The sequence below is a fragment of the Heterobasidion irregulare genome (genome assembly GCF_000320585.1).
Source record: "Heterobasidion irregulare TC 32-1 unplaced genomic scaffold scaffold_05, whole genome shotgun sequence".
Classification (NCBI taxonomy): Eukaryota; Fungi; Basidiomycota; class Agaricomycetes; order Russulales; family Bondarzewiaceae; genus Heterobasidion; species Heterobasidion irregulare.
In genome coordinates, this window is record NW_009258201.1 from 2,144,440 (window position 1) to 2,165,238 (window position 20,799).

Sequence of the window (20,799 nt, forward strand, 5' to 3'; positions counted from 1 at the left end):
ATGTATATTCTGGCCAACCCAACCAAATATGACACTAACATGAACAAAACATTAATGGTCTTGTCGTACATGAGGGAAGGGACGGCATCGCTCTTTGCCCAGAAATATTACTTTGATAGAGAACTCCGAGAATACAAAGCAACGGAGACCAAATTGACATGGGGAACGTTCAAAGCTTTTTTAAAAGAATTAGCCGAATCATTCAGAGACGAAAGCCTCGAACAAAAGGCGAGGCAGAAGCTGTTCACCATAAGAATGGGAAAACAATCCGTAGACGAATTTGTCACGGACTACCTCATAACAGTCGGAGAAAGCGGATTTGATCTAGAATCCACTGTCGACTACTTCCACCGAGCCATACACCCGGAAATCCTTAAACAGATTTACCGGCTCCCAGAAATGCCGACCACCATGGACAATTGGGTAAAGTACACCCGCAGATTTGATAACCAATGGAGAGAATTATAGAGCATAAAAAGCTCTGTACCCTCTATTCTGGTTCAACAGAACAACCCCTTTTGCTACAACTCGTCAAATGCTCCCTCTTCCATAAATAACTCTGTCGTCCCGATGGCCGTCGACTCAGTCTGAACAGCTTTAACCGACGAGGAACAAAACAAGTTACGAATGGAGGGTGGGTGTTTTTATTGCCGTCAGAAAGGACATATGGCGAACCAATGCCCTGCTAGGGGTTCGTCTAGGATACATGAAGGGTCAATTGGACATGTTCAACAGAGTGGTGGAAAGATGGGGTACCGCCCGGCTCAGGCCAGTGGAAGGATGGCAGCAGGAGGAGGGAGCTATGGCCGAGCATTCTCGGCAAAAGCTCAGAGCAGTGATACAAGAAGCGCTACGATCCAGGGTGGAAGTGTAGTGACGACTAACCCATTCCAAGCCAGGCTCGCAGCGCGGCAAGCCTACGCATCCGGACCGGATGAAGCTATACATCAGGAGGAGCCTAAGATTAGCCGAGAAGAAATCAAGAGGTTCATAGGCAAGCTGAGATGGGATGAACAAGAAGCGCTCCTTCAGGAATTGAGTGAAGGAAGCAGGCAAAAGGAATTGGATTTTTAAATAGGCCTATGGCTCCGGTGTACCGTAGACCCACTCCAGAAACCCTTGTAAAAACAATTGTACGGCTCACCAAATCCAATCAGAAATCGTCTATGAGAATAAACATGCAATTGAAACACAAAGGAGGAACCACCAAAGCCAAGGTATTAATTGACTCAGGAGCAGAAGGGCTTCTCATCGACAAACAATTCTGCTTAGACAAGAAAATACCGATGCAAAAAATTGACAAACCTATTCCTGTGTTTAATGTGGACGGAACAGCTAATGAAGGAGGAAAAATCACTGACAAAGCCTGCCTGCTTATGAGAATGAAAAATGAAGAAGGCGATTACCATGACGAATGATGTGAATTACTATCTGCTAACCTAGGAGGAGAAAATATAATTCTCGGAACGGACTGGCTACACGAGCATAACCCACAAATTAATTGGGTAAAGAATAGTCTCACGTTTTCAACGTACGCTACCACGTGTCTAGTCAGCCGACCTAAATTCACTATACAAGCACTAGCAACTACGCAGAAAAGAAGAAGCAGAGCAGTCGGGTATTCCAAAATGGAAAACGACCTGGAAGACAACAAAACTCTTGACACCTTCTTTTCAGAATTCTACGAAGAATGGTATTACCAAGACCTGCTTGGGGCGCACCTTCTTGAGGCACTTCACATCGGTTCCATCGGAAACAAGTCACAACAATTGGCAGAAAAAGCGAACAAGACAAAGACGGAACGACCCATTGAGAAAATAGTGCCGGCGTATGTCCTTAAACGATTTGCCAAAATCTTTAGCCAGGAAGCTTCGCAACAACTTCCAGAACATTTACAATGGGACCACAAGATCAATATGAAGCCAGGATGGGAACCAATGGGATGCAAACTCTACCCCTTGACCGAAGAAGAAGAAGACAAGCTACACAAAATGCTTCAAGAATATTTGAAGTGGGGGACCATCAGAATATCCAAATCTCCACAAGCGTCACCCTTCTTCTTCGTGAAAAAGAAAAAAGGAGATTTACGACCGGTTCAAGATTACCGAAGATTGAATGAATAGATGATAAAAAACAAATACCCATTACCCCTGATTGATGATATAATAAGGACCATCGCGAAATCGAAAGCGAGGATCTTTTCTAAGTTTGACGTCAAATAGGGATACAACAACATCAACGTAGTAGAAGGAGACAAATGGAAGACAGCTTTCATGACCAAATTTGGCCTGTTTGAATGCCTTGTTATGTTCTTTGGTCTTTGCAACTCACCTGCTACATTCCAAACCATGATGAACATTATTTTTTACGACCTCATCGTTGTGCAAGTCCTAGCAGTCTACATGGATGACATCTTGGTATTTACAAAGACCATAGAAAAACACCAACGAGTGACAACCCAAGTTATGCAAATACTTCTGGACAATGATTTATTCCTGAAACCTTCCAAGTGTACTTTCGAGACGGACATGGTTGAATACCTCGGATTCATCATCTCCGCGGATACCATATCCATGGATCCGGTCAAAGTAGAAGGCATCGCCGCCTGGCCAATGCCGATGAACCTAAAGGAAGTACAGTCATTTCTTGGCTTTGAAAACTTCTACAGACGGTTCATCAAAGACTTCGCTACCATGGCCCGACCTCTCAATGACCTCACAAAGAAAGACGTCCTGTTCACGTGGACCAACGAGTGGAACACTGCCTTCGAAAACTTGAAAAACTGTTTCACCTCTACTCCAGTCCTCATCGACCCTAATGGCAAACGCCCGTTCCAACTTGAAACTGATGCTTCCAACTTTGCCTCCGGAGTGATCCTGTCGCAAGAAACCCCAAACGACAGATGGCACCCTATTGCCTATCTGTCCAAGTCGTTCAACGTGGCAGAATAAAATTACGACATCTTCGACAAAGAACTACTTGCCGTCATACATACCCTTGATCACTGGCGGGTATACCTCGAAGGCGCACGGAATCCGTTTGAGATCTGGTCTGATCATAAGAACCTTCTATATTTCTCTACCGCGGGAACTCTCTCCTGTTGACAAGCATGTTGGTCACTTTTCCTTTCTCGCTTCGACTTCACCCTTGTGCACAAACCCGGTGTCACCCATCGACCCGATGCTCTGTCCAGGCATCCAGATCTAAAAGAGGGGGTAAAATCCGACAATAAAGACCGGGTATTGTTACAGCCCCAAATGTTCGTCAAAAGTGCAACAGGATGAGGTACAGTCGAAATGCTCGACAGCCAGCTGAGACAAAAGTTAAAAGAAGTCACAGCTAAAGACAAAGAAGTAACGGAAGCAATAGAGCTTATCAAAGCATCAGGGACCAGAGCACTCTCAAAAGGATTACAAGAGTGGAATTGAAGACGACCTCATCTAGCACAAAGGAAGAATATACGTTCCTCCAGATGATAAACTTAAAAGACGAATCACGAAAATGTACCATGATTCGCCTGCAACGGGACACCCAGGACGATGGAAGACCTACATCCTGATATCAGACAATTTCTGGTGGCCAGGAATGTCCACATTTATAAAGGAATATGTAACAGGATGTGCAATATGTCAAAACACAAAAAACATCACACATCCCACACGCTCTCCACTAATTCCAAACGAAATACCAGAAGGACCCTGGCAAACGGTTACGATGGACTTCATTACCGATCCTCCCCAAGTCGGACCATATAATGCCATCCACGTAACAGTAGACAGAAGCACCAAAGGCGTTGTCTACACCCCATGCAACAAAACTATAGACGCCGAAGGAACGACCGACCTCTATATGAAAAACGTCTGAAAACGATACAGACTTCTAAGGAAGATCATCTCCGACAGAGGTCCACAGTTTGCGGCTAGGTTCACCAAAGAGCTATGGAAGAAGTTAGGAGTGACGACAGTGCTATCAACCGCATATCACCCAGAAACAGATGGAGAAACGGAAAGAGTAAACCAAGAACTAGAACAATACCTACGAGCATTCTGCAATTACGAGCAAACAAATTGGCCCAAACTGTTGCCATATGCAGAATTTGCACATAACGTTAGAGAACATTCAGCAACACACCAGTCACCGTTTGAACTCATGTACAGCTACAATCCAACCTTTGTGCCCCAAATCATGCCAAGATCCGACATTCCCGGCGTTGAACAGAGATTGGAAAGGTTAAAGCAATTACGACAGGAGACGAAGGCCAGCCTGGAAGTTACGGCAGAATTAATGAAAAGGAAGACAGCTGAAAACAAAGTTAAATTAGAAGCAGGACAGAAGGTCTGGCTATCAGGAAAAAACATAAACACTACTCACCCGAAAAACAAGCTAGCCCCTAAACTGCATGGACCATTCGAAATAGAAAAAAGGTTAGGACCGGTGACGTACAAATTAAAGCTTCTGCCAACGTAGAGAATACACCCCGTATTCCACGCCTTTCCAATCATACGTTATCAAGAGATGGCTGCCCATGGCCCCAACTTCGAGCAACCATCACCTGATCTAATAGAAGGACAAGAGAAATACGAAGTTAAGGAAATTCTTGACAAAAGGAGAAGAGGACGCGGGTACCAATACCTAATACGCTGGAAAGGGTATCCGGACTCCACAAACGAATGGATCACGAGGACAAACTTAGGGAACGCCAAAGAACTTTTGGAAGCATATGAAGCATGATACCATGACTTACCATTACGAACCGCCCTCACAAATACAGAACAAATAAAACCCAAAGGATATAAAAACTCGAACTCAATCCTCGTAATCCCACCATCACTCCAAGCATTCTTCCCCACCCACAACATTCTTCCATCTGACAAACATGTCCTCCAACGGATCCCTTCACCTTTCTTCCATTGAGAACACCCTCATCGACCGATCCATACAGACCTCTCCCTCTTCCCCCTCTTCTGAGTCATCCCTCACTCCCGCAGAAACATACATACAGTCGGGATTTGTCACAGACCGACCCATGATGAGTATGAGAGAGTTGGCATGGGAGCAGGAAGAGATCGCAAGAAAATACCAAGCCCGAGTCGACGCCAATGCGGCAGAAGAAGCAGCTACCGCACGCACCCCTAGTCCTCCCATCCTATCCACTGTAGACATCACAACATCCCGAACAACCTCTTCCTCCCGCTCGCCGTCTCCTTTCCCGTTGATCCATGAAGGGAACAAAGGAGTCGTATTTCCTGATAGAGAGACGTACTTGATGACCCCTGTGTCTTACATGATGGGACTTATTGAAGGTACACTGAACACTGAGTTTGTGTCTGGACCCACATGGCCAGAGGTACGAAGGGCTTTGGAAATCCTAGAGGAAGAGAGGAGTTTCGTTAGGCATGCACAGAGAGCCCTGCAGATCAGGGAAGGAACACTCATCGCTCGCATCAATGCGGGCGAGAGGAGACTCATGGGGCTAAACCAAACGACGCAGCTTTGCGACTCTTTTCATCCGGCCGACGACAACCCCGCCACTAAGTACCATATGCCTACCACGGCTGTGGTATCTAGTGCCTCGTCTTCGGCCTCAAATGGAGCACCACTTTGCCCAATGCCGGGGGCTTATCCCACGAGACATTGCGGATGGGACGATGTGTATAAGTTCACACAAATTTCTCCCCGCTACCACATAAAACTGCTGGGGCAAACAACGGTTTGACTCCATTGGGCCGGTACCCATTGCCACAATGAGATGAGGGACTCGGTTCTAGAACGCAGTCCCCGCGTGGTTGGTAACGAGGTGGGGTATCATGATGTCCATACTCAAGGGCTATCGCGTCATGACTCGACAGTGGGCAGCGAGAATTTGTGCCCTAAGTATTATTTGTCTCTTGCACTCCATGCTTTGAACTGTATGCATTGCTTATGTTTTTCTTGGACTCTTCCTTACCATCTCTGACACTGACGGCCTAGAGGGGGGTGTAATGTTACAAAATGTCTTGCTTATGTTACCTACTTTTCTCACCATCTTGATAAGGACACATAGAACCTTTCTCCCGACTCTACCTCGTGTTCCTGTTGTTGAGCGCAGTGACAATGAAGCGACTGGCACAGAGAGAGTGCCAAAAAGAAGCTCTATAACGACAGGACTGTGGTCCAGAGGGTAAGAGTCTGAGGAAAGAATCGCCCTCGGACCACGGGTATTTAAGCTACACAGAACAATAAGAAACGAAATAGGAAGGTATGACATCAACGGGTCATTACATGTGAAACATCTTACAAAGCGGTCAAAAGCTCCACCTGGAGCTCGGTCCGGAGTGTCAATGACATCACACAGGACCGCCTCAGCCGGCTAACCCGGTGAAACAACTGAAACAAGGTGAGACAAGGTGAAAACAAGGTGAGACAGTCCAAATGGAGAAAGAAAGCAATATATACTTGCTCTGGGAACGGCTGTAGGGCCGCTCCCAGCTGTAGAGGCGAGTAATCAATGAGTCCCAAAGGGGGCACCCATGTGGCATCTATGCCACATCAACCAGAACGGCCAAAAACAACACACCCTCCTGATTGCACACCTCTACAGCGTCCAAAACACCCTCCTAATGCGGCAGATCCTCTAGTCCCATCAGGCCGCAGCAAATCTTCACCTTCTCAGGTGGAACAGCCTTCGTCAGGATGTCTGCAGCGTTGTCCGCAGTAGGAACGTAGGCTGGCGCAATCACACCAGCCTCTACCTGGTCCCTGAGCCAAAAGAATCGAAGATCGAGATGCTTCATGCGCCCATGGTGCTCTGGATTCTTGCTAACTGCAACAGCCGACTGGTTATCGACACGGAGAATCGATGCCTCAGACAGGGAGTAGCCAAGTTCAGTGAGCAAATTGCGCATCCAGACGATCTCCCGGCCCGCATCAACGGCAGCAATGAATTCCGCCTCTGTGGTTGACTGTGCAACCAGTCCCTGAAGCTTGGAGCTCCAGCTGATCGCTCCAGAGCCAATGCGCAACACATATCCACTCGTGGACCGTCCGTTGTCTGGGTTGCCTGCATGATCAGCATCACAGAACGAGGTAAAGAGCTCCTTGGAGTCGGTGGGACCATAGACAAGTCGATAATCCAGGGTGCCTCTCAGATAGCGAAACAGATGCTTCACAGCCTTCCAGTGCGCAATCCCAGGATTCGAGTTGAAACGGCATAGGACAGAGACCGTGTGGGCGATGTCAGGACGAGTGGCCAGTGCAAGGAACAGCAGGGAACCGACAGCAGAGATGTAGGGAACCTTCTTCATATACTCCTTGTCCTCAGTCGATACAGGAGCCATGGAGACAGAGAGATTGGTGCCAGGGACCATGGGGGTCTTCACAGGGGTCGAGTCGGCCTGTCCATAACGCTCCAGCATGTCTAGAATGTACTGGCGCTGGGAGAGCATCAGGCGACGATTAGGGCGATCCCTGGCAATCTCTATCCCAAGAAGAGCGGTAGTGGGCCCCAAATCGCGAAGCTTGAACGACCTAGAGAGCTCAACGACAAGATCATCGAGCAGGGACAAGGAATTCGATGCAAAAGTGCAGTCATCCACAAAGACAGGCAGAATGACCTTGACCTGATCCTTGGTGTAGACATAGATGCTGTTGTCAGAGTAGATCGCCTTGAATCCCATGCGCTCCAATACCGCCTTGAGCTTCTTGTACCACAGCCGACTCGCCTGCTTCAGCCCATACAAGCCCTTCATCAAGCGGCACACCATCTCAGGTCCTCCCTGCTCAAATCCTTCAGGCTGCTCCATGTAGACCACAGTGTCCAGATCGCCATTGATGAACGCATGGGAGATGTCGACAGAGCGCAGGTGAAAGTCCTCGAGGGCAGAGAGAGCAAGGATGGCGCGAATGGCTGCAAACTTGGCTGTGGGGGCGAATGTCTCGAAGTAATCAAACCCAGGGCGCTGACTGAAGCCCTTGGCGACGAGACGAGCCTTGTAGCGCTCGACAGAGCCATCCGTGTTGTGCTTCACCTTGAAAACCCAACGAGAGCCAATTGCCTTGCAGCCCTCAGGGAGTGGAACAATGTCCCAGGTGCGATTCCGAGCATGAGCCTCCATCTCTTCCTCTGCCGCCTTCTGCCACTGATCTGCATCAGGGCGCTTCATTGCCTGACGATACGTCGAGGGCTCAGCCTTTTCAGCACCAGAGGTGAACAGGGCACGCTCGACTTCAGCCAGAAATGCGTCCTCAACAATGGGTTCCATCTCTGCCTCTCCAAAAGCATCAGGGACGTCCTCAGCAGTGTCCGAATGAGCATCATTGTCTGCAGACAGCGTCCTAACCTTCCACCATTCCCCAGGAGCGCGACGAGTACGAGTGGAGCGTCGAGTAACAGATGGGCCTGGTTCAGGGGTAGCAGAGCGATTCCTGGAGCGCGTTCTGAGAGCAGGAGGTGGCGCTGGAATGACAGGAGGGGGAGCATCAGGAGGGACAATGGCAGGAGCAAGAGGTGGAGGAGGTGCTGGGTCTGCCACAGGATGATCCTGATCGATGGGAGCATCTTCGAGATGACCAGCAGGAGGAGGAGCATCTGCTTCCCCCCCCAGAACCGGCACCGGATCCACATCTGCATCCCAAAGACTGAACAGAGACGAAGGAGGAGGGGTGGCAGACTGGGTGTTAGCATCAAAGTGGCGAGTGCCAGGAAAGAATCGCTCATCAAAGTCTGCCCTTTCCGAAATGATGACCTTCCGAGTCGCAGGATTGTAGAACTTCCACGCCTTGTAGCCATCAGGATACCCAATAAACACGCACTTCTCCATATGCGATCCAAATCCATCCCTTTTGTCTCTCTGCACATGCACATAAGCCAGGCAGCCCCAGACCCGCAAGTGCGAAACGTCCGGCTTCTTCCCATGGACCATCTCAAATGGTGTCTTGCCCTTCAGGGTAGACGTCCAGAGTCGATTCCAGACGTGCACATAGGCGGCCAGAGCCTCGCCCCAGAAAACAAGCGGCAAATGCGATTCAGAGAGCATGGCAGTGAGGGCCTCCATGATAGTGCGATTGGCACGCTCTGCCACGCCGTTCTGCTGTGGCCGATTGCGCGCTGTGTGCCTCCTAGTGATCCCATGCTCCAAACAAAACAAGTCCCAGGCATTGGACATGTACTCTCCTCCCTTGTCATCCTGCAAAGCCAAAATGCGCTGTCCAGTCAGGTTCTCCACATAGGCCTTGTAGCGCTTGAAAGCCTCAAACGCGTCGCTCTTCAAGCGCAGGACATAGACCACCTTGAGCTTGGTGAACTCATCAATGAAGGTGATCCAGTAGCGCATTCCAGAGTGAGTTGCAACAGGGAGAGGACCGTGGAGATCAGAGTGGACGAGTTCAAGCGGTTTGGAGGTCACAGAGCCAGTGGAGGGGAAGGGGTGAGCGTGCATCTTGCCAGAGAGACAGGGATCGCACACAGGGTCAGGCTGCACGTCCGAATCGAGCTATAGACCAGTAACGAGACGTTCCTTCACCATCTTCTGCACTCCAGCATGGTGGTGGTAGCAGAGACGACGATGCCACAGGGACAAGTCAAGAGGGAGAGTAGAAGCGGCACCAGCAGACTGCAAAACAACGGTGGATGTGGTCCCTTGAAGATATGCGTTGTTGGAACCATCAGGAACGATTGCCATGAACCACACTGCACTATCCCGGGAGAAATGCATCGAAGATCCTTCTATTAGCACAGAGAAGTGCTTGTGCTGAGTCAAATACAGCACAGACAGGAGATTACAACCGAGATCAGGGACATGCAGGACGTTTGAGAACTCCACAGACTGCGCCCTCTTGCCTCTAACGACCGGATTGAACACCACAGTCCCAACACCAGCAGAGTAGATGACAGATGAGTCTGCAAGACGAATGGGGACGACGAAGGGACGATAGTTGCGAAGCCAGTGGCGATGGGGCGTCATATGAGAGGTCGCACCTGTGTCCGCATTCCAATCGAGGTCAGTGACGAGTGAGGGGGCTGTGGATGAAGGGGATGGAGCAGGGGAACGAGAACTTGCATTGCCTGCAAACTGCATGGGACCAGAGGCTTCAGGGGCCTGAACCGAGTGGGCCTGCTGTGGCTTGGACTTCTTCAGCTCCTCATTAATCCTCTTGAAGCACCTGTCATCAGTATGGCCAGTGGCACCACAGAAGTCGCACTTGTACTGCTTCCTGGGTGGCCTAGAACGTCTGTAGGAGGTGGAGGAAGAGGTGGAGGACGAAGGAAAGGATGCCACAAGGGCCTGTGCAGAGTCTGTGGGATCAGAACGACGCGCACGATTCAAATCCTCACGCCTGAACGCGTCCTCGAGCTTGGAGCGAGACAAGACGTCCATGAGACTGAGGGAGGACGGAAGGTGTCAAACTTGGAGGGGAGAGACCACAAGAGGGCCATGCAAGTGAGCTCCTCGTCCTGCTTCTTGAGATCGAAGCCAGAGTCGCGGAGGTTCTTCAAGACGCGCATAGACTCGTCGACACGATGAATGAGGGACTGGAGGGACTCATCGTTGCGCTTCTTGATCGAAAAGAGGTCCTCCATCGCGTTGAAACGCGATCCAGCAGACTTCTTATTGAACTGCTCCTCTAGTTTGGTCCAAATGGCAATGGGGTCGTCCTCAATGCCATCCAAGACGCCTCTGAACTGCTCCTCAACTGAAAGTAAGAGCGCACCAGCAGCCTTCTGAGCATTCCTCTTCCACTCTGCCACCTCCCTTGCCTCAGCAGGCTTCTCCTTTGTGCCAACAGGGGCTGTCTCATCACCAGAGACTAGAAGCCACAGGCCTTTGAGATGAAGCCAGGCCTTGATCTCCTTGGACCAGGAAGGATAGTTGCGATTATTGAGAGGGGAGACAGAAGGGAGAGCGAATGAGGGGTCAGACATGGTGTGGCACGAGTGGCACAAGGAGGGAAAGGTGTTGGAAGCGATGTGTGAAGATGGGAAAGGCAGGGAAAGCAATGGGGAAGATGTGGCAGCAATGGGGTGTGGCCAGAAAAGAGTGGCACAGCAGATGGGAGACCAGAAAGTGTGGATAAAACGATGTAGAGCAAAGTCGCTAGAGCGCAGGGCCCATAACCTGTTGATCGCAGTGACAATGAAGCGACTGGCACAGAGAGAGTGCCAAAAAGAAGCTCTATAACGACAGGACTGTGGTCCAGAGGGTAAGAGTCTGAGGAAAGAATCGCCCTCGGACCACGGGTATTTAAGCTACACAGAACAATAAGAAACGAAATAGGAAGGTATGACATCAACGGGTCATTACATGTGAAACATCTTACAAAGCGGTCAAAAGCTCCACCTGGAGGTCGGTCCGGAGTGTCAATGACATCACACCGGACCGCCTCAGCCGGCTAACCCGGTGAAACAACTGAAACAAGGTGAGACAAGGTGAAAACAAGGTGAGACAGTCCAAATGGAGAAAGAAAGCAATATATACCCGCTCTGGGAACGGCTGTAGGGCCGCTCCCAGCTGTAGAGGCGAGTAATCAATGAGTCCCAAAGGGGGCACCCATGTGGCATCTATGCCACATCAACCAGAACGGCCAAAAACAACACCTGTTTCACTGATACTTGGTCCGTGCTTTCACTTGTACATATTTATAGATACTGCGGCGCAGTGTGGAAGCCCTAGGCTATCCACCTCTGTCCAATCTAAGAACTGCTGTTCACACAGTCTTCTCTGATTCCAAGACACTGGTCTGATCAGTCCCGAATATCCTCTCCAATTCTCTTGTATTGTTTGTGGCCTAGGATCTCCTCATCTCGAACAGCCGTTCGTGACAGTTTCTTGTTTATTTCTTTCTCTAAAATTCATACAGTCTTTACATTTCAAGTATCACACTCTCCCTTGGCTCCAGTTTCATGCTTAGGATGTGGATGGACATTTTGATCTATATTTGTGAATATATGCAGCTGTCTTTCATTAAACCTCGACTTATCAAGGACTTAAAGTGTCTATATTTATTGAAAAAGCTGCCTTAGTGCTATTTTAACAGACCGGATGAAGCCTAGAAGGGACTAGAGTAGAGCCAAACTGATCCAGGCTCTCATAGAATTGCATGGACCTTATGCGCTTTCTAATGCACTGAGAGGCTTTGTAATGGCTTAGTGAGCAGATGAGGAATCGAGAGGCTAGAGAACCTAGAGCTGCTCAGGTGACTAATAGAAAATCTGGAATAATTCCAGGCCATGCTCTAGAGGAATCTAGGAAAGCCTACTCTGTTCTAGTTTAGACCAGATACTTCATTCTAGAATCTTTAGCACCTAGATACATCTGTAAATACCCAAATCCAGGTCTCATGCACAGCCTCTCCAGAAACACATAAAAGAGGAGTGCATGTGCCCTGAAATATATGCAGTTTATTGCCCCTGTTATTGAAGTTGCTCTTGCCCTGTAAAGTAGTCCTCACTAATCACTAAAGTCTCTGAAGTTAGCACCAAGTACCTTCTGATAAGTTTAAAGCTGTGTTAGCCAAAACGGGATGCTGAATTAGTTCTAAGTCTGATCTGGTCAGAAAACGTCTGAACCTGCATCAGTAAAGAAGCTCTGAAAACACCAAGTTCAACCAACACCTATTAGTCTGATATCCAGGTCTTGTCTCTTCATCACACTCATCCTCTGGATTCTTTCAAACGGAAAGAGTCTGAATTCAGGAAAGTATTTCTCACGCTGCTCTACCAATCCTAACGCACAGCACCTTGATAGGAACAACACACTTCACAGCACACTAGTAACCACTCCCTTAGGATCCATACACCTCCTAACATAGGCACACAGCTTTGCATAAGTAAGATAAACTGGTACCAATATATAAACAAGAAAAATTACCCTCAACAACGAACAACTAGGCTGCTCTGGGAAAGAAGAAAACCCTGAGTCAGTCTAGGCGACGATTCTTTGGAATTGGTTGGCGTGTCAATTAGACTATTTCCTGCCCTCCGACTTCAAACCGTCTCACTGCACGACACCGATAAGAAACAAGTACCTTATTTCTAATGAGGATTAGATCTGTGGGCTATAGATAAGATCTATGACAAAGAAGCACTACCCAAGTACCTAGTCTCTGTTACTGTTGTGGTAAAACTGGATATTGGAGCATTAGCTGCCCCTCTCTATGCAGAATCCCCTCTACCTTCTCACAGAAACCTAGGCAAACCTGTTGTTTGTGGCCGTTCTGGTTGATGTGGCATGCATGTGGCATGCATGCCACCTTACAGACTCATTGGGACCAGTCCTATAGCCGCTCCCAGAGTGGGTATACTGCCTTCTTTCTCCTTTTGGACTCTCTCACTTTCATTTCACCTTGTCTCACTTCTTTTCAGTGGTTTCACTAGGCCGACCTGGGTCAGGGTGGTCCCATGTGATGTCATGGACGCTCCAGACTGACCTACAAGTAGAGCTTTTGACTGCTTTATAAGGCGGACCACCTGAAATGACCCATTGATGTTATACCTTACTCTCTGGACCACAGGTGCGCTCCCTTCTGTTCTTTGTATCTACTCAGACTCTTACCCTCTGGATCTCGAAATAATCAAACCCAGGGTGCTGACTGAAGCCCTTGGCGATGAGACGAGCTTTGTAGCGTTCGACAAAGCCATCCATGTTGTGCTTCACCTTGAAAATTCAACGAGAACCGATGTCCTAACCTTCCCACCATTCCCTAGGGGCGCGACGAGTGCGAGTAGAGCGTCGAGTGGTAGATGGACCTGGTTCAGGGGTGGCAGAGCGATTCCTAGAGCGTGTTCTAAGAGCAGGAAGGGTGCTGGGTGTTGTTTGTGGCCATTCTAGTTCATGTGGCATGCGTGCCACCTTTCGGACTCATTGATTACTCGCCTCTACAGCTAGGAGCGGCCCTACAGCCACTCCTAGAGCGAGTATATTGCTTTCCTTCTCCATTTGGACTCTCTCGCTTTGTTTGTATTGTTTTACTGGGTTGGCTGACTCAGGTGGTCCTGTGTGATGTCATTGAGGCTCCAGACCGACCTACAGGTGGAGTTTTTGAACAGGTGGAGCTTTTGACCGCTTCGTAAGGTGTTTCACCTGTAATGACCCGTTGATGTCATACCTTCCTATTTCATTTCTTATTGTTCTGTGTAGCTTAAATACCCGTGGTGTAGCTTAAATACCCGTGGTCCGAGGGCGATTCTTTCCTCAGACTCTTACTCTCTGGACCACAGTCCTGTCGTTATAGAGCTTCTTTTGGGCACTCTCTCTGTGCCAGTCGCTTCGTTGTCACTGCGTTCAACAGGTTATGGGCCCTGCGCTCTAGCGACTTTGCTCTACATCGTTTTATCCACACTTTCTCGTCTCCCATCTGCTGTGCCACTCCTTTCTGGCCACACTTCTTTGCTGCCACATCTTCCCCATTGCTTTCCCTGCCTTTCCCATCGTCCCACATCACTTCCAACATCTTTCCCTCCTGGTGCCACTCGTCCTACACCATGTCTGACCCCTCATTCGCTCTCCCTTCCATCTCCCCTCTCAATAATTGCAACTATCCTTCCTGGTCCAAGGAGATCAAGGCCTGGCTTCGTCTCAAAGGCCTGTGGCTTCTAGTCTCTGGTGATGAGACAGCCCCTGTTGGCTCGAAGGAGAAGCCTGCTGACCCAAAGGAGGTGGCAGAGTGTAAGAGGAATGCTCAGAAGGCTGCTGGTGCACTCTTACTTTCAGTTGAGGAGCAGTTCAGAGGTGTCTTGGATGGCATTGAGAACGACCCCATCGCTATTTGGACCACACTGGAGGAGCAGTTCAACAAGAAGTCTGCTGGATCGCGTTTCAATGCGATGGTGACCTCTTTTCGATCAAGAAGCGCAATGATGAGTCCCTCCAGTCCCTCATTCATCGTGTCGACGAGTCTATGCGCGTCTTGAAGAACCTCCGCGACTCTGGCTTCGATCTCAAGAAGCAGGACGAGGAGCTCACTTGCATGGCCCTCTTGTGGTCTCTCCCCTCCAAGTTTGACACCTTCCGCTCCTCCCTCAGTCTTATGGACGTCTTGTCTTGCTCCAAGCTCGAGGACGCGTTCAGGCGCGAGGATTTGAATCGTGCGCGTCGTTCTGATCCCACAGACTCTGCACAGGCCCTTGTGGCATCCTTTCCTTCATCCCCCTCCTCTTCCTCCACCTCCTACAGACGTTCCAGGCCACCCAGGAAGCAGTACAAGTGCGACTTCTGCGGTGCCACTAGCCACACTGATGACAGGTGCTTCAAGAGGATCAATGAGGACCTGAAGAAGTCCAAGCCACAGCAGGCCCACTCGGTTCAGGCCCCTGAAGCCTTTGGTCCCATGCAGTTTGCAGGCAATGCAAGTTTTCGTTCCCCTGCTCCATCCCCTTCGTCCACAGCCCCCTCACTCGTCACTGACCTCGATTGGAATGCGGACACAGGTGCGACCTCTCATATGACGCCCCATCACCACTGGCTTCGCAACTATCGTCCCTTCGTCGTCCCCATTCGTCTTGCAGACTCATCTGTCATCTATTCTGCTGGTGTTGGGACTGTGGTGTTCAATCCGGTCGTTAGAGGCAAGAGGGCGCAGTCTGTGGAGTTCTCAAACGTCCTGCATGTCCCTGATCTCGGTTGTAATCTCCTGTCTGTGCTGTATTTGACTCAGCACAAGCACTTCTCTATGCTAATAGAAGGATCTTCGATGCATTTCTCCCGGGACGGTGCAGTGTGGTTCATGGCAATCGTTCCTGATGGTTCCAACAACGCATATCTTCAAGGCACCACCTCCACCATTGTTTTGCAGTCTGCTAGTGCCGCTTCTACTCTCCCTCTTGACTTGTCCTTATGGCATCGTCGTCTCTGCTACCACCACCATGCTGGAGTGCAGAGGATGGTCAAGGAACAACTCGTTACTGGTCTACAGCTCGATTCGGACGTGCAGCCTGACCCTGTGTGCGAGCCCTGTCTCTTTGGCAAGATGCACGCTCACCCCTTCCCCTCCACTGGCTCTGTGACCTCCAAACCGCTTGAACTCGTCCACTCTGATCTCCATGGTCCTCTCCCTGTTGCCACTCACTCTGGAATGCGCTACTGGATCACCTTCATTGATGAGTTCACCAAGCTCAAGGTGGTCTATGTCCTTCGCTTGAGGAGCGACGCGTTTGAGGCTTTCAAGCGCTACAAGGCCTATGTGGAGAACCTGATGGACAGCACGTTTTGGCTCTGCAGGATGACAAGGGAGGAGAGTACATGTCCAATGCCTGGGACTTGTTTTGTTTGGAGCATGGGATCGCTAGGAGGCACACGGCGCGCAATCGGCCACAGCAGAACGGCGTAGCAGAGCGTGCCAATCGCACTATCATGGAGGCCCTCACTGCCATGCTCTCTGAATCGCATTTGCCGCTTGTTTTCTGGGGCGAGGCTCTGGCCGCCTATGTGCACGTCTGGAATCGACTCTGGACGTCTACCCTGAAGGGCAAGACACCATTTGAGATGGTCCATGGGAAGAAGCCGGACGTTTCGCACTTGCGGGTCTGAAGCTGCTTGGCTTATGTGCATGTGCAGAGAGACAAAAGGGATGGATTTGGATCGCATATGGAGAAGTGCGTGTTTATTGGGTATCCTGAGGGCTACAAGGCGTGGAAGTTCTACAATCCTGCGACTCGGAAGGTCATCATTTCGGAAAGGGCAGACTTTGATGAGCGATTCTTTCCTGGCACTCGCAACTTTGATGCTAACCCCCAGTCTGCCACCCCTCCTCCTCCGTCTCTGTTCAGTCTTTGGGATGGAGATGTTGATCCGGTGCCAGTTCTGGGGGGGGAAGCAGATGCTCCTCCTCCTGCTGGTCACCTCGAAGACGCTCCCATCGATCAGGATCATCCTGTGGCAGACCCAGCACCTCTTCCACCTCTTGCTCCTGTTGTTGTCCCTCTTGTTGCTGTTGAGCGCAGTGACAAAGAAGCGACTGGCACAGAGAGAGTGCCAAAAAGAAGCTCTATAACGACAGGACTGTGGTCCAGAGGGTAAGAATCTAAGTAGATACAAAGAACAGAGGGGAGCGCACCTGTGGTCCAGAGAGTAAGAGTCTGAGGAAAGAATCGCCCTCGGACCACGGGTATTTAAGCTACACAGAACAATAAGAAACGAAAAAGGAAGGTATGACATCAACGGGTCATTACATGTGAAACATCTTACAACGCGGTCAAAAGCTCCATCTGGAGGTCGGTCCGGAGTGTCAATGACATCACACAGGACCGCCTCAGCCGGCTAACCCGGTGAAACAACTGAAACAAGGTGGCACAAGGTGAAAACAAGGTGAGACAGTTCAAAAGGAGAAAGAAAGCGATATACCTGCTCTGGGAACGGCTGTAGGGCCGCTCCCAGCTGTAGATGCGAGTAATGAGTCCCAAAGGTGGCACCCATATGTCATGGATCCCACATCAACGACAACGGCCACAAACAACACTGGATTATCGACTCGTCTATGGTCCCACCGACTCCAAGGAGCTCTTTACCTCGTTCTGTGATGCTGATCATGCAGGCAACCCAGACAACGGACGGTCCACGAGTGGATATGTGTTGCGCATTGGCTCTAGAGCGATCAGCTGGAGCTCGAAGCTTCAGGGACTCGTTGCACAGTTGACCACAGAGGCAGAATTCATTGCTGCTGTCGATGCGGGCCGGGAGATCATCTGGATGCGGAATTTGCTGACTGAACTTGGCTACTCCCTGTCTGAGGCATCGATTCTCCGCGTCGACAACCAGTCGGCCGTTGCAGTTAGCAAGAATCCAGAGCACCATGGGCGGATGAAGCATCTCGATCTTCGTTTCTTTTGGCTCAGGAACTAGGTAGAGGCTGGTGTGATTGCGCCAGCCTACGTTCCTACTGCGGACATCCTGACGATGGCTGTTCCACCTGAGAAGGTGAAGATTTGCTGCAGCCTGATGGGACTAGAGGATCTGCCACATTAGGAGGGTGTTTTGGACGCTGTAGAGGCGTGCAATCAGGAGGGTGTGTTGTTTTTGGCCATTCTGGTTGATGTGGCATGGATGCCACATGGGTGCCACCTTTGGGACTCATTGATTACTCGCCTCTACAGCTGGGAGTGGCCCTACAGCCGTTCCCAGAGCAGGTATATTGCTTTCTTTCTCCATTTGGACTGTCTCACCTTGTTTTCACCTTGTCTCACCTTGTTTTAGTTGTTTCACCGGGTTAGCCGGCTGAGGCGGTCCTGTGTGATGTCATTGACACTCCGGACCGACCTCCAAGTGGAGCTTTTGACCGCTTTGTAAGGTGTTTCACCTGCAATGACCCATTGATGTCATACCTTCCTTTTTCGTTTCTTATTGTTCTGTGTAGCTTAAATACCCATGGTCCGAGGGCGATTCTTTCCTCAGACTTTTACTCTCTGGACCACAGGTGCGCTCCCCTCTGTTCTTTGTATCTACTTAGACTCTTACCCTCTGGACCACAGTCCTGTCGTTATAGAGCTTCTTTTGGGCACTCTCTCTGTGCCAGTCGCTCCATTGTCACTGCATTCAACACTTCCCTGATGCTTAGCAGTTAGGAAGTAAAACATGAAATCTTCATGAGCTATGTGTAACTAACTCAAACCATAGACTTCCCCTTGAGTTATTAGAGGACTACCAGTCTTTGTTTTTAGTATTGTCCCAAAAGACACTATAAACCCATAGAACCAATTTGAATCCTACAGATAGTAATTATTATCTAAGGACTAACTTCTTAAAAGAAAGCTAAAATGACTCAGATAATAGAAATCTATAGGAGATAAATACAAACCCCCTAATAATATAAGAATAAGGCACTCCTACTCTTAATAACCCCCATAAACCTAAACAAACACCAACACCACCATTGCCTAACCATAATGATGGATCTGAGCAATCACCTCCACTACCAATACCATTACTGAGCTTTGAAAAAACAAATTTATCATGACCAAATAGCCCAATACCACTATATAAATTACCATATAAAATAAATAACTAGTAGAAGAAACAGATAGATAAAGTTGGCTGAAAATAAGGCATTATAATATTGAGGAGCATTTCAGTCATATAAGAAGAAAATATATATTTTGGTACATAGTCAAGATTTTAAATTTATAAGACTATAATTACAAGGTATACTAGTAGTGGTGTTTTTAACACAATTAGCACAATGATTTTATTAGAAGGACATAGTTAATAATAAGTGATAATACAGTCATAAACACTATAGGCAAAGTTTAATAGGATTGGTAATTCTAGACTAATTACCTAATAATTTCTTGTCCCAAAATACAGTATAAGATCCATGGATAAATCTTAAATAAAATAGGAATGTGCTACTTAATTTCCACGCAAAGTATGCTTAAATTATATTATAATATAATCAAAAATATATTTTAGAATAAGATCAGGCTGAAATATTATAAAGGCTATAATATATATCTATAAAGCATAAAAGGGAGGATATTTGAGCTAAAATTACAAGAAACTTATTGTTGAGCGCAGTGACAACGAAGTGACTGGCACAGAGAGAGTGCCAAAATGAAGCTCTCTAACGACAGGACTGTGGTCCAGAGGGTAAGAGTCTAAGTAGATACAAAGAACAGAGGGGAGCGCACCTGTGGTCCAGAGGGTAAGAGTCTGAGGAAAGAATCGCCCTCGGACCACGGGTATTTGAGCTACACAGAACAATAAGAAACGAAAAAGGAAGGTATGACATCAACGGGTCATTGCAGGTGAAACATCTTACAAAGCGGTCAAAAGCTCCACCTGGAGCTCAGTCCGGAGTGTCAATGACATCACACAGGACCACCTCAGCCGGCTAACCCGGTGAAACAACTGAAACAAGGTGAGACAAGGTGAAAAGAAAGTGAGACAGTCCAAATGGAGAAAGAAAGCAATGTACCCGCTCTGGGAACGGCTGTAGGGCCGCTCCCAGCTGTAGAGGCGAGTAATCAATGAGTCCCAAAGGTGGCACCCATGTGGCATGAATGCCACATCAACCAGAATGGCCAAAAATAACAAGCTGGTTCATGGTGTGGATGGAAAGGTTATGAAGGAGAAAGTGTGGATGGTTGACGCTATGTTCAATAGGCACCCCCAGTCATTGTATTTTTCTGATGGCAAGCATCCAGATCATGCGGCTGGTGTCTTCAAAGGCATGATAAGGATTTTGGAGGAGCACTGGTATTATGATGTTTAAGAATTATGAGCAGAATGCCCTAGGTTCAAGTGTCTGAATGACACTTCTTGCTGCTGCTATTGTCGACTGCTTTACAGTCAGCCTGACTTTGAGAATGTTGAGTCTATATTAGAGACTCATTGTCAAGCTCATGGTTTTCAAATTATTTTTCTTCCAAAATTTCACTGCGAGCTCAGTCCAATTGAGCAGTGTTGAGGGCATGCAAAGCATATATACTGAGATTTCCCTCCCTCCAAAGGAGGCTGACCTCGAACAAAATGTAAAGAAAGCTCTTGCTGCTGTTTCAATTCAATCTATACAACGGTGAGTCCTCACCAAGGCTAACTTTATATCTAACTTACCATGCCAATAGATTCTCAATATGAGCACATCGGTTTATGGATGCTTATTGAAAACGATTGTCTGGCAAGCAGGCAAGTTAGGCAGCAAAAATTTACCATGGCCATTGCACACTTTCAGACACCATCTTAGACCAGCTAGACAACATCAAGTAATATCTTTCTAATGTTGTTGTGTCTCTTGCCGCAGGCTCTTTGTCTCTCCTATCCCCCAACTCACTTATCAGTAACAAATATCATTGATTACCTACTTAACATGTTCTTTGTCACTCAATGGTCACTA

General features: G+C 48.6%; 12 protein-coding genes across 12 annotated transcripts; 7 read left to right on the forward strand and 5 right to left on the reverse strand.

The window, feature by feature from the left end:
- Positions 1-1,074, forward strand: HETIRDRAFT_418047 (uncharacterized protein; the record flags this gene model as incomplete). Its single annotated transcript, XM_009548347.1, has 3 exons — positions 1-423; positions 469-585; positions 610-1,074. 3 exons carry the CDS (start codon positions 1-3, stop codon positions 1,072-1,074), a joined length of 1,005 nt encoding a protein of 334 aa, XP_009546642.1.
- A 554-nt stretch (positions 1,075-1,628) lies between these two features.
- On the forward strand, positions 1,629-2,123 carry HETIRDRAFT_45742 (uncharacterized protein; the record flags this gene model as incomplete). Its single annotated transcript, XM_009547515.1, has 1 exon — positions 1,629-2,123. The coding sequence occupies one exon, from the start codon at positions 1,629-1,631 to the stop codon at positions 2,121-2,123; it is 495 nt and encodes a 164-aa protein (XP_009545810.1).
- Positions 2,124-2,639: 516 nt separating this feature from the next.
- Positions 2,640-2,969, reverse strand: HETIRDRAFT_317982 (uncharacterized protein; the record flags this gene model as incomplete). Its single annotated transcript, XM_009548348.1, has 1 exon — positions 2,640-2,969. A coding segment is annotated over one exon (330 nt), but the record flags the coding sequence as incomplete, so codon positions are not given.
- Positions 2,970-3,444: 475 nt separating this feature from the next.
- Positions 3,445-3,864, forward strand: HETIRDRAFT_45723 (uncharacterized protein; the record flags this gene model as incomplete). Its single annotated transcript, XM_009547513.1, has 1 exon — positions 3,445-3,864. A coding segment is annotated over one exon (420 nt), but the record flags the coding sequence as incomplete, so codon positions are not given.
- Positions 3,865-4,508: 644 nt separating this feature from the next.
- On the reverse strand, positions 4,509-4,828 carry HETIRDRAFT_168971 (uncharacterized protein; the record flags this gene model as incomplete). Its single annotated transcript, XM_009548349.1, has 2 exons — positions 4,509-4,688; positions 4,826-4,828. 2 exons carry the CDS (start codon positions 4,826-4,828, stop codon positions 4,509-4,511), a joined length of 183 nt encoding a protein of 60 aa, XP_009546644.1.
- A 48-nt stretch (positions 4,829-4,876) lies between these two features.
- Positions 4,877-5,716, forward strand: HETIRDRAFT_101409 (uncharacterized protein; the record flags this gene model as incomplete). Its single annotated transcript, XM_009548350.1, has 1 exon — positions 4,877-5,716. The coding sequence occupies one exon, from the start codon at positions 4,877-4,879 to the stop codon at positions 5,714-5,716; it is 840 nt and encodes a 279-aa protein (XP_009546645.1).
- A 204-nt stretch (positions 5,717-5,920) lies between these two features.
- Positions 5,921-6,483, reverse strand: HETIRDRAFT_317777 (uncharacterized protein; the record flags this gene model as incomplete). The annotated part of the gene is made up of 3 exons (XM_009548351.1): positions 5,921-6,206; positions 6,278-6,366; positions 6,436-6,483. Coding segments are annotated over 3 exons (423 nt in total), but the record flags the coding sequence as incomplete, so codon positions are not given.
- Positions 6,484-7,280: 797 nt separating this feature from the next.
- On the reverse strand, positions 7,281-7,655 carry HETIRDRAFT_45769 (uncharacterized protein; the record flags this gene model as incomplete). The annotated part of the gene is made up of 1 exon (XM_009547517.1): positions 7,281-7,655. A coding segment is annotated over one exon (375 nt), but the record flags the coding sequence as incomplete, so codon positions are not given.
- Positions 7,656-16,840: 9,185 nt separating this feature from the next.
- On the reverse strand, positions 16,841-17,387 carry HETIRDRAFT_316913 (uncharacterized protein; the record flags this gene model as incomplete). The annotated part of the gene is made up of 3 exons (XM_009548352.1): positions 16,841-16,973; positions 17,029-17,231; positions 17,316-17,387. 3 exons carry the CDS (start codon positions 17,385-17,387, stop codon positions 16,841-16,843), a joined length of 408 nt encoding a protein of 135 aa, XP_009546647.1.
- Positions 17,388-18,010: 623 nt separating this feature from the next.
- HETIRDRAFT_317098 (uncharacterized protein) lies at positions 18,011-18,518 on the forward strand (the record flags this gene model as incomplete). The annotated part of the gene is made up of 4 exons (XM_009548353.1): positions 18,011-18,097; positions 18,165-18,253; positions 18,325-18,384; positions 18,440-18,518. 4 exons carry the CDS (start codon positions 18,011-18,013, stop codon positions 18,516-18,518), a joined length of 315 nt encoding a protein of 104 aa, XP_009546648.1.
- Positions 18,519-19,962: 1,444 nt separating this feature from the next.
- HETIRDRAFT_318294 (uncharacterized protein) lies at positions 19,963-20,178 on the forward strand (the record flags this gene model as incomplete). The annotated part of the gene is made up of 1 exon (XM_009548354.1): positions 19,963-20,178. The coding sequence occupies one exon, from the start codon at positions 19,963-19,965 to the stop codon at positions 20,176-20,178; it is 216 nt and encodes a 71-aa protein (XP_009546649.1).
- Positions 20,179-20,202: 24 nt separating this feature from the next.
- HETIRDRAFT_317206 (uncharacterized protein) lies at positions 20,203-20,373 on the forward strand (the record flags this gene model as incomplete). The annotated part of the gene is made up of 1 exon (XM_009548355.1): positions 20,203-20,373. A coding segment is annotated over one exon (171 nt), but the record flags the coding sequence as incomplete, so codon positions are not given.
- Between the last annotated feature and the right edge of the window lie 426 nt (positions 20,374-20,799).